We start from the raw sequence: 22,637 nt of genomic DNA on the forward strand, positions 1-22,637 counted from the left end.
TAAAGTCAATATCAAGGGACTTTTTTTCTCTAGGCTTTGTGACAGTTTCTTTCTCCAGGACAGACTGAACAGAGGTCAAGATTTTTGCTTTCGAGCGCCTGTTACCAATAATGGGTGTCTTGAAGTGTTCTTGTGTAAATGCTCCCTCAGCGCAAAGAAACATAACTGCCAATTTTATGAAGTGATTATAACTATTGGTTAGTGATAAAATCCTTCTGTTTGAAATCTTTATTTTTTTGGGTCGAGTATAAGGGCATGGATGGATGGTGGTCTGATGGATGGAAACTATTATGGCTAGGTCTCCTTCAGACTCAGGTCAAAGAGGCCCAAACTAGACAAATATGGAAGATCTGATGATAAGACAAAATTATAACCTTGGTCGACCTCAAATCATTTGGCAAAATGATTGTCTTTTTCAGTGGGATGAAAGGTTATTACAATAATAATAACACAGACGCAGACATTTTATATTGGGAATCTGGTTTTAATGCTGTGGCTGCTCAGTGAATTGCCGTTGGACTTAGATATACGAAATAAGGGAAACTACAACAAAAGTTTTAAATTGCATTACCGCTGGTTTACACTGAACTCATTCAAAACACTTCACAGAGGCATGTAGATCAGCCACAGACATTGAAAACAGTCACCTGTTAATACTACCACTTGTCTCAATCCATAAATGCCAATTTTCTAGGAAAATATCATACACACAGGCTTGTTCCAGCACCGTGCCTGGCAGGCTGATGCTAATTTGTAGCCTTGGCGTAATAACTATTGACTCCTTAGTGAAAGCATGGAGCCGGACGTGGTGTGTGTGTGTGTGTGTGATACACAGAGAGAGAGAAAGAGAGAGAGTTTTTGGTGAGGTGGATAGCGATGAAGGGGTCTATGGTCTGTCAGGCCATCCATACAAGAGGACTGTTCCCACAAGACAAGATATCACCATGGCCTGGTTGGCTGACAGCTCTGTGGTCCTTATTAAAAAATCAATGTCCATTTGTGCGTCCAGCTCACCTGGCCGACTGCCAGCTCAGCTGAAGTCACCTAATGAAGCCTGATCCCGTTACCTGATTCCTGAATCAAGGAGTCAAAGTGACTTTGCAACTGAAGTCATACATCCAGAAGGACCTGGACCTGGAAGGAGGGCTGGTTCATCAAGAAGCATGCAGCATGTTTATGTTGTTTTGGATTTTAATTCAAAGACACAAAACTGTTGCATTTTTCTTTTTGTTTATGCTTTTTTTTTTATTAAGGTTTGTTAAATCTATTTGCTGTCTTTTTTTTTTTTTGGCAGTCTCTAAATTTTAGATTTATTGATTCTAAGGCTACAATTAAAAAAAAAAAACCCTTGCCCTACAGAAAGATCACTAGTTCACTGGTTTAATCCTCTCTTTATACAGCAGGTAACAAAATGTTTTGCTCATAAAATATGTTTTTTTCGGTTTAACGATAGCAACAGCTAGTGACGCAAATTGTGTTTGTTGAAATATATGTGCAGTACACACAATATAACTATTTAAAAAACTTTGAAAACATGGTCACAAAACATTGCACTCTCCATGTGAACGCTAGCACAGTCAACTGAAAAATCAGGATCAAGATTAGTATTTACCGGGAAGAACTTGTTATATTGGTGCAAGCAAAGGGCCTTATATTGAAAAGTTACTGTATTTTTCTTTTTCATAATCTCTTCATTTACTGTTTAGGATTTTGTCTTTACCTCTGAAGTTTCTACTTTCAGTCCTTGTGTCCACACCCCTGCATCCACCTGTTCCTGCCTCCTGTGATTGCTACTCCACTGATTACCTGATCCTCTCCACCTGTCTTATTAGCCCCGCCCACTTCTCAGTATAAATACCTGAGCACACGGTCCCTTTTGTTTGCCAGTTTGTTGTCTGCCTGTGTTGTGTTCAGAGCCAGTTGCTTTTGCTGTTGTTTTCTTTCCATGTGTTGCTTTTGTTTTATTCAGACCACTTTTCTTGCCTGTTGACTTTGTGCTGCAGCTTTAGCGTTGTAGCTCGTGTGGTTCATCCCTTTAACCTGTGTTTTTGTGCTGTGTTTTAGTCAGACTGTATTCAAATTCTGTGTAGCTATTCGAGTATCCTCAGTTTACTTCGGCCTTGACTGTTCAATGCACCTCAGTGTTACCAGAGGTGCTGATATATTTATACTTTTAGTGCATGCATTTTTTTTTTTGTTAAATGTGATCAGTTTAAAGTAGCAGCATAATATTTAAACATCTCCCACCCTGCGACACAGGGATCCATAGAGAACCCTGGAGTGAATTGTATTTTAATTTAATTCTGGGAAAGCTACAGAAAGTGGTGAACTTTGAGATAAACGTACATTCAAAATGTACAAGTAACACTGTGTTGTGTCAATATAAAGAGAATTACCATCGTTGAACCAAACACAAATGGTAAATTCTTCTTTCAAATAGTTTTAAAAACATTCAACTTTGTTTTGATCCAAAAATGGACTCAAATTCTAATCCTCCTTGCTCATCTTGTTAGAGCTCATTAGTTATCTATGCTTAAATACCAGCAATGATTGAGGTTACACAATGTTGGGAAAGCATGTTGATCTTGTTAGTGTATAATTCCACTTGTTCTAGACAGTTTTTGTACAGACAGGAAAAAAAATGGATTCAACACTTCATTGCAAGTAAAGCCCCATTTTTAATGGTGATATTATGGAGTGAGAAATTACATTCTTGCAATCACTCTGTTGCTCCAACAGTGGAAAACTTGGGTAACCCCTTTGCTTAATAGCATACCATAAATGACTCATAACAGGATGGATTGCAAAAACCAAAATGCAGCCTGTATCCCAGACTATACAGTGTGTGGAATATTGCAACTGTGGTCGTCATTTGGAGCTTTGTGGATAACCCACCACAATATCACAGCTGAGACAAGAGGCTTTTCTTCCAGTCACTCCACTCACAGTTTACCATTAGATGGACAGTGAGAATACACGGGGTATTGTTTATTGTGATTCATTTTTAGCTCATGCAGGGACTGTGGTCTAATTGTGTCCGGGAAACCTCTCCTGCGTGTAAACGCTCGGCCACTCTGACTGATCATTATGCTAAATGTCAGCTGGCTTCAGAGTTGTGGCTGAGGCAGCTGAGTAGCAAAGCCACCCTTCTTTGGAGGATTACTGCTCTCTATGAAGTTTCATCTGTTCATGGATGAGCGGCCGACAGCGGCAGCAGGCCCTAATCCTTCAGGCCACAACAGCGAGGTCTGATCCAAGGTGGAATCAAACATCCAACTGTAAAACCCCAATCAGAATTAAAATCCCAGCAACTAGTGGACTGGGAAAGCAAGCTGATCCGGTGGCTGGTGATTACCACGGTACATGACGCAGATTCACAATTTCTCTCGGTTTGAAGGATTGCTGCGTAAGGTAAAGTGAAGTGGGAAATGAAGATGAACTGTTTAGCAGAGTGTTCTTGATGTACCTTGTCTAAAGGGTGAGTCACGCTGGTTGGGGAGGAAAAAGATGAGAATGAAGGAGGTCAGTGAGAATGATGGGGAGGGAGGTGGAGGTGTTGAGGGGCTCGCTGGTGATGGTGAACGCCGTCCAGCCTGGAGAGTGCTCTGCCTTCAAAGTCGCCAATGTTGAGCTGGCATTCATTACCAGGATGACGTACTCTGTCTGTACATCGTGTCTGACCCTGAATTCACACTGAGGCCTGGTCCTACTCATTCAAAGCCAAACGGTAGAGGAAATGCTGCATTATTTAATGAATGAGAAATTTACCCTACTCACAAAGTCAAAACTTCATTTTAGATACGGGGAAATGCCCCCCTTGGCTTTTCCAGCTCACCAAACGTCATCCCTGCAGCTCCGACTATCCTCTTCACTGTGGAGCCTCATGGAAGAGGCAGTGTGTAATGCAATTTGGTTGATTAAAAGAAAACATTAAAGCACTACCCTATTGAATTTGACGGCACGTACGAATCCGGATCTTACTGGCCACTCTGTTTTATTGGCCGGGATGAAGGGGATCACGTCATTCTGCATCACCTCCCACCTCCACGCCACCCTCAACACACGCGTGCGCACACACACACACACACACACACAGAGCAGCCCCAACGTCCTCATATCCCAGCCAAAGACAGACCTTGATAAGAGGACGTCCTGACAGGACAGACTTGTTTCGACCTTGCTTTTTTTTTTTTTTACTTACTACTCTTGCCTCTGTAACCTTGGCCAGAGCTGAGGAGAGACAGAAAGTGTGATATAAGATTTGAGATAAAATAACTTGGAGGAATTAAAAAGTGATTAAACAGTGGCCATTTCATTTAAGTCGAAAAACAAATAGATTATCAATCTTGCAAACCGATGGGGTTAGAGGGAGTCACTTCTGTCGCTGTCACCCTGAGATGACTCATCTGAACAGGTTCCAAGTCTGTCTGTAATTTAAACTTAGATGTGCCTTCTCAGGGGGTAGGGAGGGCTGTGTGTGGAAGGGACGACAAGGGGGAAGCCTTCAGTGAATGTTAAACTCCTGCCAATCTGCTCAGCGGGGGCCAAGTATGCTCTCAGCTCACCGTATCCAGTCCATTTGTTAGAGTTATGGTGATGGGGCCGGTCTGCCTGGTCATGTACAGCAGCAACAAAACAACTTTTGAATGGAAGTCCTGTGCTTGGATGACATCATCTGTGGCTGCTTCAATTACGCAGCAAGAAATGAATCACAGCGCGCAAGGGGTGACGTAATTTATCGGCATTGTCGAGCCACTGAATCTAGAGACTTTCAATCCATATTGGCCAGTCAATGCACTGCTTTTTTTTTTCTTTAAGGATTTTAAATTACATCATCCAATATAGAAGGTGAATAAAGGAATGAAACCCCCATTTTTTATACCACTGCAGCCGCTGTGACTAAAAGTTACTTTGCAAACTTTTGCCCTGAGGTTTAACCTGAAAAAAGGTGATTAACATGACAATTAAAAACATCTTAATTTTTTCTGAGGAAGATAACTGGAAATGAAGTCATCACATCAGTTAAAACTGTAACACTTTGCCCTTTTTTGATCAAGTCTGAATGACCAAACATTCATCAGCAACCCTGAAGCCACTTAATATACAGGTTGCTTTGGTTTAACAAAACATATTGAGGCTTTGTCTATGGTTAACTACGGTTTTGCTGGCTTGATTCAATATCTGTTGATGAAGATGAATAAAAAACTATCAGGTTGCATGTTAAATTAATGTGTAAATATTTTTAAATAAATGGACTGTAAATTAAATTGAAATAAAATGCAACTGAAACTACAGCCTTATTAGTGTCTTCAATAACTTATGAAGTCCTGAGGGTGTAAAATGGAATAGAAGTTTCAGCCCTGCCCCTATGGTGGGAATCACTGCTCTGGTCAACACATGCAGTTCAGCCAGATGACAAAGCTACTCTTTTCTCCAGCTACATGTGAAATGATGTTTAGAAGGTACAGGACTGTAGGTCACACTAAAGGAAATGGCTGATCAATAACACCAATATAATCACATGATTACTCCCAATGGTACTGTAAGTACGTAATGTTATACTGTCATGTACATCTGCATGTAAGTGCCTTTCTATAGAATACAGTTGTTCCACTAATAGGGAAAATCTCATCCAGCTTGTTGAACTGAATTGTCTTGTTCTATTTGAACTAGCTTGAATGTTCACACTCTCTGTATTAAACTCTGGCAGTAGGACGTTTTCTTTTCCCAGAAGACCAACCCTTGCTCCAACACGAGCACATGTTTTGAAATTGTCAATAAAAAGGAGGAGACATTGTATCAATCAGCCGTGGAGTAAAAACCTTATCAAAGCGAAATTCCAAAATCATTAGCAGAACAGAGACACTGGCAATTACAGCCCTGACAGTTCGAACAGACTCATTGCCTGCTGGGACATCTATTCGGTCACACAATTACACGATGATTTCGGTTACTCTCTGTCACTTTTTGATTTTCCTCTGCATCATTGCAAGGTGGAGCAAGAGGCGGATGAGGACAGCAGAGGGGAGAAACATGAGAGAGCCAAAGAGGAGTGAAGAGTTACTGAGATGAAGAGGGAGAAAAGCAGATTTGAAGGTTAGGATGATGAGAATGCACTGCTTTGCATCGGTGCACGGTGCCACTGGGAAACTTGAGATGGGAGTAGATACGATTGTATGCTAGAGTTTCCCGCAAAGAGCCCCCCTCATGGCAAGACATGGAGAGAGGAGCAGGGGGAGGGAGGTGAGCAGGGTGGAGGTATTATTGTGTTAAGACATCAGATCAGGGCATTATCATCACTATATCAGTTGCATAACACTTTGGCTCCCAAGGCAGAAAGATAGATTCTGTGAAATTGATAAATGAAAGAGATAGTGATAGGAAAGTAGCAGCAAAAAGACAGAACAGAACAAATTATAATGTTAAGAAGAAAACAAAACCAAGTGTTTTTGGTTCTTTTTAAGCTGGTCGTGGACTCCTGCTGTTGTGAGAAGAAAGCACAGGTCTGAATGAATTATTCAGTTTCTGGCTGTCTCATCTCCTCGGGGACAAACACTCGCTCTCCTTGAATGTTAAAGCAGCACTTGACGGTAAACACTCACAGGGACAAACAGGAGTTCCTTCACAGAGACCTGTGCCCTGACTCACACTCACGCCACCGTCCCACCCCTTCCCTACGTCCAGTCGCCACTTCTTCCTGACCTCAGCCAAAATCAATACAGCGTTGTTGCCAGATGTTGCACAATACCACAGTGGGGAGGCCAGGGTGCTGAACTACTATAGGAAAGTTGTGTTCTTGCATTTATAAATATACTGGTGGCAGTCCAGTAGTACTCCATGTAGCAGTGAGTACAGAGGCCACATTCAGACTCTGGTTATTGTTTCTTAAACCCTGTACATTTATATATTTCCACAGTGATTTACAAAGATCAGTACTGTAATACCGGGATTTCACACTGCCTATTCTCACAGCATCTTGCTCTCCATGCTGACAGGGCACTGAGTGCAGCGCTGTTGGTTCAGGCTGGAGCTTGGGATTTGAGGTCTAATGCTGCCATCTTCAGCTTGGGGATGTAATAGCGGTGTATTTCACAGCAAAACAAATGCGTAGGTTGTAACGTGTCCAGTTATTGTAAAATGTTTTGTACACACAAAAACTGTGTGTAGTGTGATATTTTGCTGCGTCTCTATTTATATTTGATTGATGTGAATTTATTGTTGTCGCCTTTAAATCTCTGACTTGTACAACACAGCTGCTAGAAGTTATCTGTTCAGACGATTAATTTACCTGTAAAGGCCTCTGCATATAGTCGTCATTCCAGGCTAGGTCAGCACAGGAAAATCCAGACCAGATGTGTGATGAGCTTAATTAGGTAATTAGTGTCACCACATTCACCTGTGTCCTGTCCTTGTCTTTTGATTAAACTCACCTGGTGACCTGGGTGTATACACCTCCCTCCTTCCCTCCCTTCACGTTGAACTGTTTCTCAGAGCTTTCTGTTGTGAGTTTCCTTGTGTTCCCCCGTCTCTGTCTTCGTGCCTGGACCGGATCTGTATAGCAAACTACTTACTTAATACATTTCTCCACCTAATTCCTGTGGTGTGAAAGTTTAATTTGAGTCATGCCTGCAACTCTGCACATTACAGTTGTCTTCTTGTTAGAAGGCCATTTATGTTGCATTAATCTTGCCATGTACTCCGAGCACAATGATGAGGCTCAAAGAGCCAAACATCTCCCCTTGAAGGTGGGGTTGTAATCCAGTTGTAGGCAAATATCCCAAACCTTCTGAAACTTGAAAAGAGACGTCAGAATGCACATGAGGATAACGTGCAATGGTGACGATACTAAATGTTTTTACATTCAAGTTTTGATGCCTCTGTATTTACTGAAACTTGTATGAGCTCTTACTGAAGTAAAGTTTTGTAATCACACCATTTTTTGCAAAACTTCTACACGGGCTACATGGCCCACTTTACTTGCAGTGATCAGCAAACTGGTCTTTGTAGAGCCCAGCTGGAACCATGGCATAACACACCACATGCATGCAGACACATGTGCACACAGTTTGTCTCTGTTCCCATATACCGTGTACATGTGTGTAAGCTCATGTATTTCCCCTTGTGTGCAGTCCCCAGGTCAAGCATCTTCCCTCTCTCCACAGCCTGCTGGCTCTCTCCACCAGCCTGTATCATCTCTCAGCAGAACGATGCTCGCTTGTAACCCAACACTGGAGGCAAATGAAATGCAGCACAGACAATCAGCTCTGCAGCATTTGCTTTTTGTCTGGGCCTTTTTTTTTTGGCCAGAGATTATCCTTTATCTGCAGCCTGGTTCAGAGTCTAAACAAAGCTGATTTCTCAAAGTGGAAGCTACAAAAAGACATGTGTTGACATGCACAAGCAGACTGATCGTGGACTTCCAAGTTCATGTCTTTGTGGCAGAAATGGTGTCAAGTGAAACTGCTCTGGGTGGAGAATCAAAGTCAATGTTTTGGTCTGAAAATGAGCTTCATGAATGACAGATGTCCATCAAGAATAACTGCAGTGATGGATATTACTGAAAATAACTTCTGAATATTTATAAACATGGTGCCATGAGTAAGGGGTCTACAACCTGTGGCTCCCTGACCCATGTGCAGCTCTCAAGCCCCTTTGAAATGGACCAAATTTAGCCTAGCTCTGATATGTCCAATGGGTGTCAGGTTAAATGACAAATTGTCAGCTGTGTTATTTTTCTATTAACTTTTTAAAATTCCTGTAGTATTACTATAGTACTTATATACAGCAGGACCACCATCATTAACATGGTCCAAATGATTTTACTGCATATGGATGCTGCCATCTTGTTCTGCTGATAGTGTAGTACATGTATACTACATATAGGGTAACTGCATTTCCACTCACTTTTATTATGTTGCTATATTTCTGGCTGCTGCTTGGCTGACCTATAATCTAATATGAATTGTTGTATGTTTAGTTGAAGTCTAACTAAAGAGGGCATTTAAAGCTCTCAATATGAAAGGTTTGAGTTTAAATATTTTTTAATTTCAATGTTATTTAACTCCTCAGCCTTCAGTGCATTGTGTTTTCTGTTTTCTTGCTCTGCAGTCACTTTACCATCCCCTGTACGGAATCACAATGTTTGCTGATGTGAAATAGCAGGCAGTCATTATTTACCATGATTATAGGTAGAGGGATAAACGCACATACACCGAGCGGCCGTACATAACTGCATTAGCAATTTGAGACAAATTGAATCAATGGAGCCCAGCACCAGGTGATTTATAGCAGGGTTTAAACAGTGTGGTGATCAATGGGTGTAATGACCTTGTGATTTGTTACTATAATAAGTCAACATTAACCATATCAGCTGAGCTAAGGAGCCATTTAGCTGACAGGAATTCCAAGCTTAGTATTGTTGTTGTGGGGTAACCACACCACTGCCTGTGCAAAAAGAGCACATTTAAAATTCACTGTAGTGGATAATAGCAGCGACTGTGGGAGACAGAGATGTAACCTGGGAGGCCTGTGTGGAGTGTTTGAGTGGTTTTACTGTAAGATCACCTCAAATTTCCTCTCTCATCCACCAGGGCTGCCACGGTGCTGTTGTGTCTAATACAGTGATTTTTACTGTGCCAACTACAGCACACACAGGAAGTGGCTGTGCAGAGACTGTGTCATGTTATGATGGGTCCAGTTGCCGAGCTGTGGGATGAGGCAGCATCAGTGAGGTTGACCGACGGATGAGTGACTGAGCACTCCTGAAGAGTAAGTGCCAGCATTCAGAGGACAGCTGACCAGAGACATCAATTCCTTTGACACCAGAGCTAGTTGTGGTCTCTTGTTGTAGGAACAGGGGTTAGTTCTTCTTTACCAGCAGCAGAGGAAAGTGCTGAGCCACGGAGAGCAAAACGGTGAGATGAGAAAAAGAACAAGGCCAAGCCAGTACTGATGAGGAGGGAGTATCTAATAATAATCAGTTCCAGGGCAGTTCTATGACCACCTGCTTACTTACTTACTACTTAATATGCTCTTTTTAGCCTAACTTGATATCATTATTGATTGCCTTTATGTTGCCGTTATTGTATTTCAGTTTCTGGTACTTTCAGGGTTAACTGTAAAGTGAAAGCAAAAGTAATTGTCATTCTGATACAGCACACCACTACACACAACCAAATGTGACCTCTGCCTTAAACCCATAACCATCAGCACCAGACACAAATCTGCTTCCAGTCCACCACTTCCCTGTCTGAAAGATTGAAGTTTTTAGTAAATTTACTTTTTTATGTCTTTGGGTTTTGAAGGGAAGTGTTTTGTTGCTTTAGTTCTAATGGATAGCTATTATCAAGCTAGATTTGAACCTTGTTCTCACCTAGCTTTAAGCTCTCTTCTCGGCTATGGTAGAACTATATCCTTACCTAGTTGTTCCCATCCACTTATTTATTTATTTTTTATTCATTATTGATTATTTGATTTATTATCTAATTTACTTATACCGACATTACAGTTAGGTTTTGCAACTGTATTTAACTTTTTTTTTTATTGATTCATGTTTAATTCTCTTACTTCGTAAATGTCAAGGGCATATTGAAATATTTCAATGTCATTTTGTTTTGAGGCCCTTTGACAGTCCGATCTTAACTCAGACACTAGCACAGACATACTCACTTTAATGCCATAAAACTAAAATGGAAGATGGTGGTTGTAGCAGAATAAGGATATTGTAGCAGCAGTAAAAGAAACAGTGGTCCATGTTAGACTGCTGTGTGGACTACATTTACAATACAATGAGCTTCCCAAAATCCACAATGACTATAAATATCCCGTCTGACTAGAGTGATGGGCGGAACCAGGAATGAAATAATGTCCCCGAGGAGTTTGGCTTTCATGTTCTCCTCCACAGCAATCAATCGGAGTGGAAACATTTTTGGCTTCAGTGTCCACTGAAAAATGGAGCTGCAGATATGAATATATCTAATACACACAATGATAGAGTGTCTTTCTTTTTTTATGCCTAAAGTTGGAGTGCAAGAAAACATGGTTCTGTTTATGCAGTAAATTAGAAAGAACGGGGTTCAGAACATTAGGTTCTGCCTTAGCAGCCAGGGAACAGGAGACAACGCTGGTGTCCAAATGGAATACAATCCCAACCATGTAAAAGTTACATGTTCTATTCTGACAGATTGTGGTTCTGTACGAGGAGCTGCAGTATCATCTGACCAGGTGCAGTGACCACATGTCATCACCTTATGTTTGCTGGCAGGAGAAACGCAGCAGGACCTCACAGCCTGGTCCTGCATATAAAAGAACAGTATGTTAGAAAGAATGTGTTGATGGATGGGTGAATTGGTGCTATGTTTGTCAGGTGAATCTGATCTTTCTGAATTTTTTTCTCAGACCTCACTGTTTCTGGCCTTAAAAGAATTTTTATTTATTTTGGTAGCAATTGTTTGCATATCATTAGGGTTGAACTAGAGGATTAGAACAAAGACTGATGCACCTGTCAAGGATGTGACAGGACACAATAATGACACTGAAGTCAGAGTTTGGCTTCATTAGCCATCGCTGAAGAAAAAGGCTTGGGCAGTGACACATTAACCCTTGTGTTTTCCTTTGGGTTTAGGTGACCTGGTGGCTGATAATATGCCTGTGTGGTGTGCTCCTGTTGGCTTGTGCCAACTTTTCCTTATACTCTGATTCTGGGACAAGATGCAAACCCGTTGCAAGGACGCTGGGTGTGAACAAAATGCTTAAAAGACAATGTTAATGTAGTTGCAACTCATTCAGTATGCAAAGTAAATGTAAGCAAAGTCCATTCAGGCCACTTCTAAAACGCACATCTCCCAACAGCAACTTAAAAGGTTCTCTGTGTAATTCTGAGAACGTGTATCATAAAAGTTTTCAAAGATGTTGTTTTTTTTCTTAAAATGTACTAGCTGGAACATGGCATCAAATTTTAATTTATTTATGTCACATGGAGACTGCCACACACACCTTTCAGACAGTTAGATCTGATGCACCATCACAGGTCTGTTTCAGTCGGCTAGAACAACTCAACAGTACGTCGACATTCCCAAAATTCCCTGGTATTAAAGCACAAATGTATGAGGATTAGCATAAATATAAGGGAGTACAATACCATCTTTGAGAATTAGCTGATGGCAGCAGCTCTCAGGGCTTACCTGAAGTCACACAGGAGCCAACCATATCAATATGGTCTGATTAAACTTCGCACTGTGTACGGATAAAGAGCTTATACATGAAACCTCTGGAAAAACACTTGCGCTTGGCACGTTAAATGCTGTCGCTTCAAGCAAATCCCCGATTAAATCCTGCAAACACAGTTAGTTGGCTGCAGGAGAGGAAAGCCTGGTGCTGGCTGTGAAACTCAGTGCCAACCACAGAGGAGGACAGACAGAGGGCGAGGTGAGGCGGGGGTTGAAAAAGAATAGGAAACTGGAAACCATTTAGTCGAGTGTGTTGCACACAGAAGGCAAGTCTGTGTTTATAGATCACTGTGGTGTCTGCAATCAGCCTCTGCTGTGATGCTCTCACATGTGATGTCACTTCAGTGAGATGCTGGAGCGTACCGCATGTGTGTCATGTGAAACACTTGCATTGCTGCAGTACTGAATTATCATTCGTCATTCCTGGCAGCTCGTAGCTGTCGGTTGCTTCTTTTCTCTTTGGACAGAGTTACAGTTATTATGGATAATTTGGTTTGTAAAAAATGACAGATGACTAAATCAGAGTCCACAGCTTGGGTATTTTTGTGTTTCCACAGCCAGCACCAGGAAAACTTCTAAATGAACCCCTCATTTCACATCTGTAATCCTGGTTGTGGATTTACAGCTTCTGCTAAAAGAACAGGGCAACGTTGCTGCATTTGTATCATTAGGATTTTATTGCCTTCCCTGGAAATGTCTTCATTTGGTATTTTATTGCCATTACACAGACTAATGTAGGTTTTATAGCATAGTGTATGCATGCCTGTCACCTGAGGTCAGAAAATAAAACGCTGCAGCATCACAGCCTTCCATTAGCATTCACAGCTAAAAAAAAGATTAAAAATTCAAATTATAGTTACATTTCAATCAAAATACATTGTTCAATCTGTCTGCTCCAAAACTGCCACTGCTTACAATATCGTGACAGTTTCCACAGTAGGAGTGCAGCTGAATGAGAGCAAAGCCAGAGTGTGGCCTGGAGCTGTTTACCAAAGAGTGATCGCTCTATGCATCTCATTAGCCCAGGCTGACTCATGTCATTCTGAATGAAAGCCTTGGAGTCACAGAGCCTGCAACACGAAAGGGCACGAAACCAAGGTAACACGGTCACTGAACTGAAACGATCGGTGAATGTTTTGTTGAAATGCAACATTAACATACAAATACTGTATGAACTCAATTTGATGGTTCGCCTGTGATCAATAAGAATTACAGTGTCGCTGTTTCAACAAGGATTACTTGTGGAGATGACAAATGTTTGCATTTTGCATACATAAGAAATAGAAAAAAAAAACAGGAGACATTTTGATCATGGCTTTATTTGCTTATGCTGCTCATTGTCTTAACAAACTAAATCCATGTATTTACATCACTGTGACATTAGAATGTGTCACCAAGGTCTGGGCCTACATACGAAATAAAAGGTAGAATTCTCCAAGGGAAAATAACAGTAAATATCACAGGCACTTGACTGTGTTTGTCCAAGATTCTTTTAGCTTCGTGTCATTGACGTCCTCAAGTGTCTTTCAGTGTAGGCACCAGTTTTGTCAAAGCATTTTTCAAAGGCTTGGTGTGTCTCTGCACACAGACAGTGATTTTACTGTACATGTAAAGATGGATGACAAAAGACGAGGCTACAAGACCTTTTCAAAGGACAGCAAATTTAATCCTGTAAAAATAGTTGAGGACAAACTGTTCCCCTGTGTTTTTTTTTTTTTTGTTTTTTTGTTTTTTTTAACTTGGTGCAAAACTGTTGCCCTCGATAATTTGGTACATAAGAAGAACTTTAATTAAATCTGAACCACTCAAATTATTTAAAGTGGGTTAAAATTATAGCAGAACAATTCAACTTTTGCTCAATCTGAAATATGGCATGGCTGTAGCAGATTTTGATTCAATTTCCAGTTTGTACAGTACGGCATTATTCTGAAATCACAGAATCTGATTCTGGGTTGTGATTGAGTGAAGACATGTACAACTGTGTCAGCATTTTGTCTTTTTAGGTGGAATGCAGTCTAATACAGTCAAACCCTCAGTTGTCCTATATTTATATGTTTCTGTGCAAGGGCATGCGTCTAACATGTTGTTGAAACAACACATCTGAAGTCCCTGCTGCTGTCCATGTATCATCTGCCAAACAGGAAATGATCTCCTACATCAGAGTGAGTAAGGACAGAGGAGCAAAGAGACGAGGAGGTCACACAGGGCAAACCAGCAAGGTGTCTCCACAAGGTTGTCAGCCTGCTCATACAATCAACCTGCCGTAGTGCTTTGCCCTCAGATACATGACGCCAGGCTTACTAGCTTACCTCAGCACTGCACCAGAGTGGAACTGTCACTGGATATTACCACGTGGGCCACTGAGCTGATTTTGCTACATTGGAGGAGGACAGCGACTGCTGCAAACCCCTCCATATAACCAGCCTCCTGCCTGGGGAGAGGACTGACCTCCACAGTATTGAGAATAGTGTCTCTGTATGGTATTCTTTTTGCATTTGGAAACATTTGCATAAAAAATGAATTGGTTTAAAAGCAAGTGCAGGTTCTGAGACATTCCATCTTGAGTATAAAAACAGATAAAGCTGGTTTCGTGACACAAAGATTTAGACAGTTACTTTGTGAAGCATCGTGCAGCGCCAAGGTGAAGGTAGATTATGCAGGAGTTTTTGAAAGGACAAAAATAGGTCACTCAGTATCTGCAGTTGTTCTTCAGTATTTCCATTATTTGCCCAATTTCTCTTTATGATGTGGCTCTCAAATCCCTGAAATGTATCAGATGACAGACATGACTATTATAGACAGATACCCTTTAGTTATCATACTGTTGTGATCTGAAATATAAACTGTTTAATTGCTCTGTAATAAATTGGAACTTTTTTTTCACAAACTTCCTGCATACTGTACCTCCAGATAATTCCAGAACAGGCAATGCAGTAGTTGCCCTTGCATTATAAATGTCTGGTGTTTTAGACTGACTTTGTGGTCGTTAGTAGGACATAAACAGTTCGAACATTTTTGCAGCATTTTATGCCAAAGTCTCTTCCACTTCCTCCTCCAGGGACAAGTGCACGGAAGAGTGGCTGGGACTGGTCCTGGTTTTTAGACTGATAGAGCCGTACTGTTTGGCAGAGCGCTTGGAGTACGCGATCACCTTCCTCCTGTACATTTCCCCCTTCCACATGGAGACCATCAGCAGCATGGAGAGCACCACGCCACCCAGCGTGAGTAGGCACAGTCCTGCTATGACACATCGGTCCAGGTGGGCACCTATCCGAGCACTCTCCATCTCCAGTCTCTCCATCTCCCTGGCGGACACGCTGTCACGGTCCACCACCACATCCCGAGGCACCGCGTAGGAAATGATCACTAAGGAGATTCCAGTGACCAGGAATGTGACGGCACTGATGAAGCCGTAGTCTATAGAGCTTCCCGAGCTCTCCGTGATGGAGAGATCATCCTCAGACATGAAGGAAAAGTCAGGGAAGGTTTCAGAGCAAGGCTCGCCGTTGCGCACGGGCCTCGAAGGACTTCTGCAACTCGTCTCCGGGCTGGACAGACGCAGGGTGACGTTTTCATCACCGCTGGTGAAAAATGTCTCTAATTCCTCACAGGATCGTGACTTTCCGGCGTCTTTCTCTTCACGGCTGTGACTGGGTTTAAGCTCCACGCCTCCGCCTTTCCGCGACGCTGTCCTTGGTGCTGAAAGATAACGACCACGACTGCAGCTGTGGCCCGCCGCACCAACAGACTCTCCAGGGAGCGCTCCTCCTGTTGATCCGCCTGACTTTCTGACATGAGCCCTGATGGGAACTCGGTCATGGACTTCAGGAGGGGGATTCGACTCTTTGTCTGCGTCGTCTGCGGAGAGCAGCTCGTGGGAAGCCATTCGGTTGTCACCACCCGCTGGTTCACTCTGAGCCTTCCACCCACGGTGTTTTCACTCCACAGCATCCCTAATGAGAAGAAGACACGTCCCTGAGTGAAATGATGCATCTTAATTAGATCACACCTACAATGACGCGATTAACACTCATCAACGATGTGCGAGAAACTGAGTGTGGAACATAACTTTGTTGTTTAATTGGAGACTGCAGCAGCAGCAGCAGCAGATTTTAAAAAGTTGATTAGATCTGTTAAGATAAATCCGTGCCGGTCCCTGAAAGGCGCTTACAGAGGCCGTGATTAGCCAAATTCTCCCTTATCCAATTATGAAAACAATCCACGTAAAAGCCACGATCACCATGCAATCCACTTTAACTCTATTCCACAATGGATTTTTTCAATTCAAAGCTGCATTTATACTATAAATCAACGCTTTGCAAAAGCGCTCGATAAAGAATCAGCAGATGGAATGTACCAGGAATGATCTGCCTCAAAGAAACAGTAATGTGCATGTGATGTCAGGCGTAGTTCCAAAACGTGTGCCGTAACCCTCCTGCACACCTTCTCTCTGCAGTAAACCTGAGATGCTCCTCTGCATGAGGGTGGATCCGATCACGCACAAGCCGCTTCTTAATAATTATTATTTGTTTCATTTTATTTATTTTTTATATTTCCCTCTACGCTGAACAGCCGAACATAACATAACTCACCGCGTTATCCCAGCATCCCCCGGTGCTTTACCCTCCGTGGAGCCTCTGAGAGCACATGGAGGGGACAGGTTTCTCCGGAGAAACGCCTGATCAGTTAAAAAAATGCCTGGAGAACAGCTCGTGTTCTGCAACAGCACGGTGCTGTGGAGGAGCTCTCCTTAAGTCCCTCCTACTCACACTGCCTCAGCTGCTGTGCTGAAAGGAGCGCCTGCTATCTGTGAGATCCATGTCACCGGACACAAGAAGATAAAAAGTGACTCACATTTTACCAGTATTTTCTTCACATCTCGGTCTGCTTAAGAAATGCATCCAAAAACCGTACACCGTACATAATAATAATAAAAGTAGAAAATACGCCATACCCTTGTTAAAGGGTCCTTAAATTAATTAAATAGTACTTTTTATTAATTAAAAAGAAAATTGTTGTTTGAAACAGATTTTTTTTTTTAAATGAGGGAGTGGAATGAATAAGCTTAATCGTGGGTCTCCAACTCAAACGAGCTAGGGCCACTGTTGCAAGTGTTGTCTAATTAGACAGGCAACAACTTAACAGCAAAGCTCACATTACATTATAATTGACATCTAGGTGCAGACGCATGTGGCTAGTTTGCAGGCCAAAAGTAACCCAAGGGCTGGGAGTTTGTGATATTGAGCCATGCTTTTGAACCAAATTATTCAATCTGTACTGTTCAAATACATAGTCATAATAACACCTGTGTAGATGTTGGTCTATGGAACATCAATAATACCAGTTTTACTGTGTTCTTTCTGCAGCAGAACGTCCTCTCCTCATCCTCCTCTTTTATTTAAAGGTTTGTTTTTTCTACTTGGTCCTATCTACAGTACTCACAGTTTGAAGGCTGTGCTCATATCCAGCTGTGTTGTTTCTAAATTCATGGTACATGTCATGAAACACAGAATGTTTCATGTACCATCTGCTCTGTTGGATTACTGATCACTGTAACTAATCTTAATCCATCTTTACCAGACATCTGATAGATTGTCTAATCTCTGTGTCCATCTCTGTCTTCTGTAAGATCTCAATATAATAAATACTTAACAATGACCCCATTAGGTTTTTTTTGTTTGTAAACTGTAATTTTCAATTTTAATAGCTCCCCGTCACCCTGGGTTTTCCAAGCCCTTCTCCCCATCTGAAGTGAATGTTAATTTGCTGACAGTCCCTCCCTTTGAGCAGCACCAGCCAGCAGCTATAAATACAGATGCATTTTTTTGGGGAACTAGTGGCTGGGCAGCAGCTTTGGCCCACTTCCCCATAAGACTCAATTTAACAGATGAGTTAGGAGAAGTGGAGACAGAGAGGAGAAAAACAGTCAACAACAACACAAGGCTTTATTACAGATTATTTTGCATTCAAACTGCCTTGTTATGGACTGATGGATCACAGTGCTTTATGAAGTGCATTCTTGCCAGACTGTGGTCTATTTCAATCTGTCTCCTGCAGAGAAACAGACGGGGGAAGCCAAAGTCTGACCGTGCTCCTCTGCAGAGTTAACAACAGACCACTATCACATGCTATGTGTCTGCAACAGTGCACCAGTTTTCCTGTCAGCGGGGACAGCAGTACTGTGAGAGAAGAGGTGAGCAAGGAGACACACCTCATGGACATAGTCTGTGTGTGTGTCCATGTACACAGCACTGCTCTTCCTTCAGCCTGCAGCAGATATCACACTGTGATGCACAGAGGTCCCTGGCCAAGTGAAGGATTCTGGGAAGATGAATTATGAAGTGAATTAATGAAAAAGCAGCTGGCTGAGTGCCCTGTATTCTCCAGATGCTCAGTGTCTGACCGCAGTCGAGTGGGTCACAAGGAAAAATAAATGAGTACAGATAAAAAAAAAAAAGCTTTTAAAACAAGTTTTAAAACAAACCAAACTTCTAAATGGTTAGTTTGGAGAAAAGGAGCATGATTAGATGTAACATGTAGAGAAGTTACACAATCAGCTGGGTAACTGGTGGAAGGGTTAGGAATAAAGACTGGCAAGAACAGAAATGTGAACAAAGGACCAAGTCTTTAAAAGCTGGCTGGTCTCTCACCACTTTGTGCTTGACTTTGCAAAAAAGTATCCTGCCAGTTCAATAACTTCTTGTTGCAGCACTTGGAGGCAACGAATTTAGATTTTTTCATTGTCTGCAGCAGGGGTCACCAGTTATGTTTGTTGGAGGGCCAGGAGTTTTCTGGACTGACACCTTGATGGTCAGAGACTCCAATAAAATGAAATAAAAACCATGAGTTTGTCTCACATTATTATTTGATGTATATTTTGGAATCCAGTCTTGGGCAGGACTGTAAGGTTTGGCAGGCTGGTTTCTGCCCACGGGCCATCAGTTGATGATCACTGGTGAACCATATTTAAGTGGCCCTTTGGGATGAAGACAACCAGAACACCAGTCCTCCTTATTTCTTTGCTTTAGATGCGTTTCTTTGATTTAACCTTAAATATCAGACCAATGTGTCCTAGCTTTAGCTTCTGTCTCCACTGGTAATGTTGATTGACCCTGGACATGGTGTTTTTAATGGGAAAGATCTGTATAAGATGTTTGACTTCCACTAAAAAAGTAATGAGTCTGTCTCTTCCACATATGTTTAAAGTAAAAGTAACGGTTACAAAAGACAAACTTTTTCAAGAAGATGCCAGAACTCCATTCATTAGTTAAATGAGAAAATCCTGAAAACAGGCCAAAAATGTCATTTGTATTTGTTGAACGTGTGGCGAGCCAAACGGTGACTAATCTACTGGCACCGCCGCCATTCATAAAATGTTTGTTCCTGTTTCCCTCTAAAATGTTTACCCTGAATTTTAAATCAGAAACAAAATGATCCATCTCTGAAAAGCTGCAGAGGATGAATTATGCATTATTTCGACATAGAGGTCGCTGCTGAGCATTGTAAATGTGTCCAGTAGTGAAATATTCAGATGTTTGTAGTCACTCATGCAACATTACTTCATTCTTTTCTGTCTGAAAGTAAACAAGCCGTATGTAATTCACTTCACAGACGGTGCTGTATGTCCTGCTGTGATTATTTAACAACAGAGAAACTGTGACTGAAACTCTTGTTATAAACACAAAGACATTTAGAGGCAAATGCAAAAATAATTTAATACTAGAGGAAGTCCAATTAATCTTTGTGTTCATAAAGTAGAAATCTGCCATCCAATCTGCCTCAGACTTGTGTGCAGCTACTGTGGTTCAAAGTAGCTGTAACAGTCTTTAACCACCAAGTGGCAGCAGACATCCACTAGAAATGTCGTGCAGACAACATTTGCTCAGTGAATTTCCTACATGAATAAACAGGGTTTTTTTGTGTGTGTGAATAACCTTGTTTTAACATATGTGAGATACCCGCCGCCATAATAATGAGCGAGTCATTCACTGCAATATAAAGACACAAGGAAATACGCAGACATAAAGTTCGCTTTTTTTAATCAGTCATCGACATTTTTTTACATAGAAATGCACATGGTTTGGTTGATATGGAATATTTCACTATTAAATGAAATATTCCATATGAGTTCTGGTGGAACTCAAGTAAAGTTGTGCATCATGTATATGCAGTAAACGCTTGTATTGCCACAACTATAAATTTCTACTATATTTTATTCCCATAAAAATATAATACAATTGTAATAATGTAGATACAACTTTGGTTTATTCACTTTTATGAATAAAAACACACATATTTCTGAAGTTGTTTTGTTTTACAAAGGCCCTTCAGTGTCCTGAGGGAGAACCCTGACAGGAAAGAAAACGAACTTGGTTCTCCGGCGATGCTCGTTTTTCAGACCAGCATTGGCCTTTAGGAGAAAGCTCCTCTTAAAGAAAACAATTTTTGCTTTTCAGACTTCTATATGTCTGTGTCCAGAGGCAGAAGGACAGAAATGATACTATTAGGTCTTGATGCCGTTGTAGCTGTGCCATCCTTTTATTTCCTCATTTGTTCATTTGTGATACTAGTAATTACCAGTCAATCAAATGATCAGTCTGTTAATGTGCCACAGTGTCTATACATTATAACAGGTGAAGTTATAGTTATAGTGTTAACCTTCACTTTGACTGGTACATCAGTTCCTCTCCACAACACCACCCTGCCTGCACCCATTGCCTTACATCTATCTATTGGTTTGGATGGCTGATCCTGGGGTACTTAAAATATCCTTCAACCTTGTATATTCTCTTTCTTTTCCCCACTCTCATTTACACACACATTTTCTGTCTTTTACAGTCTGTAGTTCCAACACATCTATAAAAGCACCCATAAAGGCAATTTCTATGTCATAAACTAACGTTTATTTAATTACTATCCATTTTGAATCCTCCTTCTGAATATGAGGATTAACTGTTCAGTTACACTGATGAAATATGACAGCAGAAGAAGCCAATTTCTTTTTTATGAATCAATAATCCCTGATTACTGAGGAAGGCCTGCCAACACCTCTGGGGGATGAATCCTACAGGCAGCAATCACAAAATATGTCACCCACTTGTGATATGTGTGTGTGTTTTTTTCCTCTCTCAGGTCCCTGCAGCCTGTGAGGAGTGATGACCTCCTGCCAGAGGAGGGCACTTCATTTATCCCTGCACTGATGTGTCGTAATCGACACTGATTGGATCAATAGGACGATGAATAATACCACGTGGTTAATATTTCGGCCTCCCAGTATAAAATGTTCACGAGGGACCATAGAGACGAAGGAGGAAGAATGAACTTAATCCACTGCTGACATTTAAATACACAGCCACTAAGGGCCTGCTAATCTCAGCATTTATCTTCAGATGTGTCTGATAATCTGCCCACAGTTTACAAAGTAGCTGAAACGCCGCAGACCGCTGAGATCCAATCTTTGATCATCAATCTCCCGGGGAAAGTTGTGTCAACAGTCGTATAAACAACCGAACAGCCTACTGTGCTGAAATGTAAAGTCATTCCATCATCCGCCCTGCGTCCACTTTCCCAGGGAACAACGTCCACGCCAATCTGTACTGGTGTTGAGCGACGGCTTAAAACCTGCGTCTGTTTATTTATCTTTTCTTTGTACAAAACACCAGAGGGAGTGAAGACATCGGACATGAAAAGTTGAATGACGGGCATGCTGCCCCTCGGTTTGTTGTTGCACATGGGCATTGTGAAGATGGATGTGTGTGTGTGTGGACAGAATGGAAGGTTTTCTCCCATTGAAAAGCAGCTATATCTGTACAGAATGTCAGCACTCTTCTATTTTATGTTATCTCCAGGGACAGAGCTCCTGAGAACTCACCCACCTGTTTCTACACTAAACGTCCGTAACACTGCTGCAGAAACTGGAGGCAGTGCTGGGAATGATGTTTGTTTTAGCACTAGGAACTAAACAGAAGCAAAAAGACTGTTTTTCTGCCCCAGAATAGACCCCAACTTCCCAGTCGTCTTTCGTTTATCATTTTCAACAACACAAAGCAGTATTTTGTACTTTATTGACAGACGTTGGCCCGAAAATGACTTTTGACTGATCTGACCTATTAAAAAAGTCTTGACATTTGTTGGAATGAGCACATCTTGATAACGCAGCTCCTCCCCCTTGCACACTGCAAGAAATTAAATTACATAAAATCAATGGGATTTTACAGTAGTAAAAAAAAGCAGGCAGAAACAATTTACTTTTTTGCCTCAGGTTCTTGATATTGAAATGTTTTAAACATTTCCTTTCTTTGGAGATTAAAACATCCTCTGGTCGCAGGCAGGGAAGTTAAACAGTGGAAATGAAACATTACAGCAATATTGCACGAGCACATTCTCTCTGCTCTGGACCAAAAACATTAG

The 22,637-nt window shown here is 41.5% G+C and overlaps 1 protein-coding gene across 1 annotated transcript; it reads right to left on the reverse strand.

Moving 5' to 3' along the window:
• Nucleotides 1-806: 806 nt before the first annotated feature.
• Nucleotides 807-17,170, reverse strand: tmem74 (transmembrane protein 74). Its single transcript, XM_017037614.2, has 2 exons — nucleotides 16,820-17,170; nucleotides 807-16,180 (listed from the first exon to the last, which is right to left on the reverse strand). Exon 2 carries the CDS (start codon nucleotides 16,111-16,113, stop codon nucleotides 15,253-15,255), a length of 861 nt encoding a protein of 286 aa, XP_016893103.1. The 5' UTR covers nucleotides 16,114-16,180; nucleotides 16,820-17,170; the 3' UTR covers nucleotides 807-15,252.
• Between the last annotated feature and the right edge of the window lie 5,467 nt (nucleotides 17,171-22,637).

The sequence above is a fragment of the Cynoglossus semilaevis genome, chromosome 13 (assembly GCF_000523025.1).
Source record: "Cynoglossus semilaevis isolate Cse_v1.0 chromosome 13, Cse_v1.0, whole genome shotgun sequence".
Taxonomy (NCBI): domain Eukaryota; kingdom Metazoa; phylum Chordata; class Actinopteri; order Pleuronectiformes; family Cynoglossidae; genus Cynoglossus; species Cynoglossus semilaevis.

Excerpts from the sequence above, each read along its gene's own strand:
- tmem74 (XM_017037614.2), bottom strand. The coding sequence starts at position 16,113 with ATGGCTTCCCACGAGCTGCTCTCCGCAGACGACGCAGACAAAGAGTCG.